Source organism: Pseudomassariella vexata (genome assembly GCF_002105095.1).
Source record: "Pseudomassariella vexata strain CBS 129021 chromosome Unknown BCR38scaffold_3, whole genome shotgun sequence".
Classification (NCBI taxonomy): domain Eukaryota; kingdom Fungi; phylum Ascomycota; class Sordariomycetes; order Amphisphaeriales; family Pseudomassariaceae; genus Pseudomassariella; species Pseudomassariella vexata.
Genome location: NW_024467958.1, coordinates 774,804 through 782,846, shown reverse-complemented (window position 1 = coordinate 782,846; position 8,043 = coordinate 774,804). Strand labels below are relative to the sequence as shown.

The 8,043-nt window shown below is 50.1% G+C and overlaps 2 protein-coding genes across 2 annotated transcripts; one reads left to right on the top strand and one right to left on the bottom strand.

Moving 5' to 3' along the window:
• Window positions 1-253: 253 nt before the first annotated feature.
• Window positions 254-728, bottom strand: BCR38DRAFT_423023 (uncharacterized protein). Its single transcript, XM_040859569.1, has one exon. The coding sequence runs from the start codon at window positions 700-702 to the stop codon at window positions 490-492; it is 213 nt and encodes a 70-aa protein (XP_040718665.1). The 5' UTR covers window positions 703-728; the 3' UTR covers window positions 254-489.
• Window positions 729-2,432: 1,704 nt separating this feature from the next.
• BCR38DRAFT_334531 (glycoside hydrolase family 3 protein) lies at window positions 2,433-5,324 on the top strand (the record flags this gene model as incomplete). The annotated part of the gene is made up of 5 exons (XM_040855326.1): window positions 2,433-2,659; window positions 2,714-3,102; window positions 3,157-3,812; window positions 3,884-3,968; window positions 4,045-5,324. 5 exons carry the CDS (start codon window positions 2,433-2,435, stop codon window positions 5,322-5,324), a joined length of 2,637 nt encoding a protein of 878 aa, XP_040718664.1.
• Window positions 5,325-8,043: the final 2,719 nt, after the last annotated feature.

The window sequence follows — 8,043 nt, the reverse complement described above, 5'->3', positions numbered from 1 at the left end:
GACGACTGTCCGGCAAACCCCGGGAGGCATATCGCTTTGCGGAGCACGGAAATCAGGATAAAGTGCAGCTGAACGTGAAGCATATCAGAAACCCGCTGTGGTACCCATTCGTGAGTGCGACAAATATCAACTTCACCGTCGCAAAACCACCGCTGGTGCCCACATTAGAAAGGCCTGGAATCTCCGAGAGGAACGTATGATGCATGCATGCATCGGTGTCATCTCCGACTCCACTCGCATGGCGGACCCCGACCCCATGTTTATCGAGCCAGACCTCGACGAGCTCCAACAAGCGATCGAAATCGGCTGGAACACGGCTTGGTCGCGGTGGCGTTGGCGGTTGTTCCACGAATCTAGATGGCATAAGCATGGCTAGCTTGGTTATTCCAACCATCAAGAATCAAGTAATGAGCAGGGCATCATGGGGATGTCGTCGATGGCTTGCTGTATGATCTGGATCGTCGAGTTTAGAAACCGGCGTATGGACAACTAACTCATGTTGATTTCGGCTTGACTTCGGACGTCGGGCTTCATATGCGTAAAGCTGAGAGCAACTTCATCGGCATTGGATGGCAGTTCCTGCGAAGACCGGTAATGCCCAATCGCGGAGTTTATTGTTCGCATACGACCGACTGAGCACGCCCAGGACGTGAGAAGGACCGATAAACCACTCTGCAAATAGACAGTGAACCTGCTGTGCATCCAATCCAAGCGGTGTTCGACTCGTGTTGCCATGGCTTTTGCGACTTGTCGCCGCAGTGGTGGCGTGCGGGGAAGTACACGGCGCTAGCGACTGCCTGCATGACGGAATGAAATTTGGGTCAAATAACGAACAGTCAAGCTTCAACCAGGAAAGTTCGGGCGCATCTCATCAGGTCAATATCTGCGAGATTGGATAATCGAGAAGTCAGAAGAACGAGAGGTCCAGCGTTACAGTTACTATGGGATGCCACATGGGAATATGGGCCTTCCCCAATCATCGGAGCGTACCTGATGCGACATGGCTTTCCCATCCCATTTGCAACAACAAACATCCGATCTGCAAACATCAAACTTGCGCCGGTGGCCAGTCTCGGTCAAGTCAGACGATGGAAAGGGGGTCGTATTGTGTTCTACATAATGTTTGTTAGTTAACCACGTACTCGGGAATTGCAAAGGCAAACAAGTACGCAAACAATTGCAAAAATTATCTCCCCTGAGTGAAGACTGACGCGGAGAGCCGACTCCAAGGCTCCATGCCTCCACCATTTCCTCCACACGGCGGTAACTCAACCCCACAGTTTAGTGCGGCGGTACGTCTGCGATACCTCCGGACAATGCCGTTCTAAGTTTAATTTGACTGATGTCTGGGGTCAATGCAATGTTTCTTTTCTTCGCATCTCTTGCCCCCAGCAGCGTGGAATCTCACCACACTACCGCTAGTACCATCTTGGAAGCTCGAGTGATGCTGGACGGTGATTATGCCAATGTTTCCCAGATCATTGCAGCCTGCCCTGGGAACCCATGGCTGCATCGGTCCTTTTTCAAAGGAATCGTAGGAGACATGGGACTATCCCTACTCAATGAAATTACGAGATCACGCTACATATCTCTCGAAGCACTTCAAGTTCTGCTGCTTGGCATAGTTTACGGATAAGTAGGAAACCGCAACTTACTTCATCTTCGGGATCCTCTCTCCCAACTCTATTAAAGTTGAGAAAGACAAGGAGTCCTTGTTTGACCTTGATACGAGTATTGGCACCGGTCTACCCCATGCCCCAATGAGCCAACAAAACTCATCAGTCAACGGCTCCGAGCTATGTATGTACGTATGATTTGCTAATGGTGCCAACATCCAGTGGGACCTCTTTGTTCATGGTTGGGGTCATGCGGAGTCCATGAAGCGGAGAACCCTGCTGGTTGCGAGAACCCGCACCATCACCACCCAGGTAACGGCTCAACCGCGGTAACTTGATTGCGACGTTAAATAGTGATTGGGAATCCGGTCTTTTGAGCAGATATCTAGATTCGTGAACTGAGCACGGCATTTCATGTTCTTTGGCTGATAAACACAGTTGACGTTTCTGTTGTTTCATATTGAGAGCCTGTCGAGGGACCTTACAAGTCGGCGGCTGTACACAGAGACAACATGCGCTCAGCCGCTGCGTTTGCCTCACTGGCAGCTTTCTGCTCAGCTCTCAGCCCTCAGCCGGGAGCACACGAGGTACGTTTAATTTATGCTTGTTTCTGTGTTAGAACATAACATGGCACCCGTTGAGGCTATTGTTTGTGCACCCAATGCTCCTGATGTAGCAAGTCCCCATCATGATGGATTTCGCCTTCGAACGCATCGAGTTCTTTCTCTGCTTCAAATACCCGATACCCATACACGCCCCCCAACTTTCATTAGCAAGCAATGATATTTCCCCATCCCCTTCCCCAAATTATCAAAAATGAAACTACGCACAACCTTATGTTTCTTGTTGCCCATCGTCAAGTCTGCTTTATCTTACAAGACCCAGCTACATCAACGAGATGACCTTGCTTCGTCGCCGCCGTACTACCCCTCACCATGGATGAACCCGAAGGCCCTCGGCTGGGAAGAGGCGTATAAACAAGCCAAGGATTTCGTCTCTCAACTTACTCTACCGGAGAAGGTCAACTTGACTACGGGTACTGGGTACGTCTGATTTCACGCGAGGGGAATCCGGTGCTAAGCTGATAATTTTGCTAGATGGCAAGGCGAGCAATGCGTTGGTCAGGTCGGCAGTATCCCCCGGATGAATCTCAGCGCTCTTTGCATGCAAGACTCGCCGCTCGGTGTCCGCTTCGGTGACTACTCATCGGCCTTCAGCTCCGGCCAGACCATCGCCGCCTCTTTTGACAGAGATCTCATGAGAAGGCGAGGCGAAGCCATCGGAGCAGAGCACAGAGGCAAGGGGGTCACGGTTATGCTCGGCCCTGTTGCCGGACCCATTGGACGCACGCCAGACGGAGGGCGCAACTGGGAAGGCTTTTCACCTGACCCCTGGCTCACCGGTGAGGCCATCGCTCACACGATCGTGGGTGTTCAAAACGCCGGAGTGGTCGCGTGCGCCAAGCACTACATTGCCAATGAGCAGGGTGAGTGGCTATTCCGAGGTGATCCACAGCTGGAAATTCTGACATGAGGAACAGAACACTTCAGGCAGGTTGGTGAATCGCAGCCTCGTGGCTATAATATCACCGAGAGCATGTCGTCCAACATTGATGACAAGACGATGCACGAGCTCTACCTCTGGCCCTTCGCAGATGCAGTGAGAGCCGGCGTTGGCTCTGTCATGTGCAGCTACAACCAGGTCAACAACTCGTACGCTTGCCAGAACTCCAAGTTGCTCAATGGCCTCCTGAAGAGCGAGCTCGGTTTCCAAGGGTTTGTCATGAGTGATTGGCAAGCTCAGCACACAGGTGTTGCCAGCGCCGTGGCCGGCTTGGACATGTCTATGCCTGGCGATACCGAGTTCAGTTCGGGCAAAAGCTTTTGGGGGACTAACCTCACTTTGGCTGTCCTCAACGGGACATTGCCCGAATATCGCCTCGACGACATGGCTATGAGAATCATGGCTGCTTTCTTCAAGGTTGGGTTTAAAGTGAATGAGCAGCCTAAGATCAACTTTGATTCGTGGACTTTGGATACGTTTGGGCCCCTTTACTACTCTGCGAATGAAGGGCACCAGCAGATTAACTGGCATGTTGATGTTAGAGGGGAGAATGGAGAGCACGGGAAGCTTATCAGAGAATCTGCTGCTAAGTCGACTGTGTTGCTGAAAAATGAGGGTGCTCTTCCGCTGAAGGTTTGTACTTCTTCACTACATCGGCCAGCTGCTCCGGGCGTCGTGGATACGCGTAACTAACTCGATAACAGAAACCCAAGTTCCTCGCTGTGATAGGCGAAGATGCTGGCCCGAGCGGATGGGGTCCCAACGGCTGTGATGACCGAGGATGTAACGGTAAGTCTACATTGGTTCTTGTCCGAGCCCTCCCAGGTGTTTGGTTCATACAGAGAGTTCTAATGAAGAATTGCAGCTGGCACTCTTGCCATGGGCTGGGGGTCAGGTACCGCGAACTTCCCGTACCTCATCACCCCGCTAGATGCTCTCAACTTCCGAGCAGCTGACGACGGAACACGTGTTGAAGCCGTGCTGAACAACTCTGCCACGACCCAGATTGAGAAACTTGTTGCCCAGGAGAGCGCCACGGCATTGGTCTTTGTCAATGCCAACTCGGGAGAAGGGTACATCGACGTCGACGGAAATGAGGGTGACCGAAAGAACCTCACCCTCTGGGCCAATGGCGACGAACTCATAAAGAACGTCTCATCCATCTGCAACAACACCATCGTCATCATCCACTCGGTAGGTCCAACTCTGGTCACCGACTGGTACAACTCCCCCAACGTCACCGCCATCCTCTGGGCTGGTCTTCCCGGCGAGGAGAGTGGTCGTTCAATTGTGGATGTGCTTTACGGTGACGTCAACCCAGCTGCTCGGACCCCGTTTACTTGGGGTGGCAAGCAGGAAGACTACGGGGCGGAGATTCTTAGCGAGCTGAACAACGGCGAAGGCGCACCGCAGCTGGAATTTTCAGAAGGTGTTTTCATCGATTACCGTTACTTCGACAAGAAGAATATCACGCCCATTTACGAGTTCGGCTTCGGATTATCGTACACCACTTTCGAGTACAGCGATATTGCAATAGAGAAGCAAGAAGTAGGCAACTACACGCCGACCACGGGCGAGACAGCAGAAGCGCCCACCTTCAACCCCGGCAACTTCTCAACCGACTTGGCTGATTACCTCTTCCCCAATGGGTCATTCCCTTACATTTCGCGGTACATCTACCCCTACGTCAACACCACTGCCTCAGCCGCAGAAGCCTCACAAGATCCCTTCTACGGCTCCACCGCCGAGGAATTCCTCCCCTCCAACGCCATCGCCAGCTCCCCCCAACCCCTCGAGCCCGCCGGGCCCGGCCTCTCCGACGAACCAGGCGGCAACCCCCAGCTCTGGGATGTGCTGTACACTGTATCCGCCAAGATAACGAACACCGGCGACCTGAAGGGTGACGAGGTTCCGCAGCTGTATGTCTCGTTCGGAGGACCTGACGATCCGCCAGTCGTGCTACGCGGCTTTGATCGTCTGGCTGTCGAGCCGGGGCAGACGGTTGAGTTCAGGGCTAATTTGACGAGGAGGGATCTGAGTAATTGGGATACGGAGAGTCAGAATTGGGTTGTGAGAGACCATGTCAAGACAGTGTATGTTGGGCCGAGTAGTCGTAAGTTGACGCTTAAGGCTACGTTGGATTAGGGGTGCGGGCCTTTTAAGCTAGGGCGGTAGGATGAAGAGGTATTGCGAGAAAGGGAAGGGGGAGAAGGAGACAATGACCAGGCTTGAGGATACTATGATGTGAGAAGCATTGAAGAGTTTCGTGTATATACTTAACGTAATCCAGCTATAAGTTGGTCACATCCCTTAGCGAGCAACCTAATTTCAGCTTGCCGAACTCGTTTAACTTGACAACAACATTTTTTCAATTTTCATGTCAGATCTTTATTATTTCGGTAAATGGATTAGGAAGACCAGATCAAGAAAGCTATCAAGCCTATTAGCGCTAGGAAAGCCCCTAGTATACGTAAGTAACCGAGTTTTTGAGGGCTCCTAGACAACCCTCCAAGCCAGCATTTAAGGCTATTAATACCGGTAGCGATTATTATTTATCGAAGAAGTAACTGTCGAACGATCCTTAATTACGTTAGCTACGTATAGATAGCCTTAAACTATCAAAGTAGTAAAAGGGCTAGTAGTGAACCTACTAAGAGCTAAAAGAAATAGACTCCCTGGATATTAACTACTATACTAGCTTTCTAGACAGATCAAGACAGCAGTGAAGGCTAGGAAAAATCATCATTTCCTAACGCCTGTCGTAATTGTATAGAGAAGGAAACTTGCCCCTCCAAGTCCTTTCGGTGCCTTAGGCACTATTTAAGGGTTAGAAGGTTTTCCTGAGACGTCAACTGACTATCATAGGCTTGAAAGGATAGTTGATGCGTGCACCTAGGGGGGAGGATGCTATAATGCAGCAGTGCGCAACGTTATAGTATCTAATTGAATGAGATTCACCTAACCAGTGGGTCCCCCTACCTTTTCGTATCAATAGTATCACGTACGATACCGTTAACTAATAGTTCGATCTTGATACGTGACTCCATTGGGGGTTACCCTATAGCTATAGATAAGATAGATAAGAGCTATAAAAGAGCTCTGCCAGGCCAGAATAGCTGACCTGGCATCCTTTCCCAATACAACAATTCACACCCCATATGCACTCGCATCAAATGGTAGCATCTCCTCAAGATTGAGTAAATCCACCAAACTAAACCAACCATCTATTGATCGATCAAGATCGCCATCACGGCTACGATCCTATCGCCGCCAGCGCTTCGCACGCACCAAAACCAGCCAGATCGGCCCCAGATCTATCAGGATCACCATCGCGTCACGTACCTATCACGCACACCTTCATTAAGAGGACCCTTTCATTAGGCCAGTCTTCTACCAGCACCTAAGCATTACGATCGCAGCTATTACGAAGCGATCACTATCACAGTCTATCGAGGGACCCTTTCACTAGGCCAGTCCAGCACTAGATCTATCAAGATCACCAGAATCATCAAGGGACCCTTTCACTAGGCCAGTCTCTACCAGAATAACCATCCCGGAGTCGATCCACAACATCAAGCACCCACAGCCGCCGGGCGTCAAGATCTCTTCGACTTCGTTTCCTTTCATCGAGTCGAGTTCGCGGTCGCCTTCCGATCATACGATTCCCCATACTAAACGCACCAGAGCGAACACATCGTCAAGAGCACTGCCCCGAACACAGTCAAAGGTATCGGCATCCGTAGCCCCGTCAAGGTCAGATATACAGCAGCTGGCAACATGATGCAACAGTACTTTGGCCTAGCTATCGACACAAAGCCTTCGGAGACCCCGCCATACAGAACTTGGCTTGAGCAGTCTCCTCCGAATACAGCGATTTGGCCAACTTAGCAGCTCTACACCCTGGCAAGTACCCCTGCACCAAACGTACTGAGGACAGTACCATTTTCCGTGTAGCCCGGCATTTTGATACGTGACCCCATGGGGGTTGCCCTATAGCTAGAGATAAGATAGATAAGAGCTATAAAAGAGCTCTGCCAGGCCAGAATAGCTGACCTGGCCATCCTTTCCCAATACAACAATTCACACCCCATATGCACTCGCATCAGATCTATACCAACGAGTTATAGAACAATACGCTATTACGGACGATAACACCTAATATGGACGAGAAGGGGATTAGTAAGGGTATTAGGTATAACCCCTAGGTTATAATCTCTCGAGGGAGTAGTTAGGCCTTTACTAACTAGCCTAGCAACCGGTACGATCGCCCCTTCTTCGGAATAAGTAAGTTCTTGCGTTAGTAACCGTATATCCTATCGTAAAGTGTCACAAGTCATAATTACAATGGGCTAGAAGGTCGCGATCGGGCCCGCCTGGATAGGCGGGCGAAATTATGACGACCCGATGGCGTTTCAATGAAACCTTCGGGGCCCCTCAAATAGTGCTCAAGGCACTAAGGAAACTTGGAGGGGCAAGTTTCCTTCTTTGTATCTAATTGCTACTGGCGTTAGGAATTAGCGATTGTGCCTGGCCTACCCTTACACAGTACCTACTGTTACATAAAGTACCGCTATAATATCGGTGACGTAAAGTTATGTAGGGGATATTATAGATACGTACTACGGATCGTATGTTTAGTTTATAGTTGTTCCAAAGCGCTTAAAGCGCTAATCAAATATCGCTTTCTTCCTAATTATCTACTATAGTAAAGGCAGAAAATAAGGGACGAAATCTAGGTTATACGGAAATGCGGGAAAGTGTCTAATTAGACCATGGGATACGTTATAGCTGGGTAAATTAGTGATATTGTAGCTAAGCTTTCACTATTTATAATGCCCACTTATAGTGTAAGATTTCTTTTGTT

Bases quoted from the DNA above. Each gene is read 5' to 3' on its own strand.
- BCR38DRAFT_423023 (XM_040859569.1), bottom strand. From the start codon at position 702: ATGCACAGCAGGTTCACTGTCTATTTGCAGAGTGGTTTATCGGTCCTT.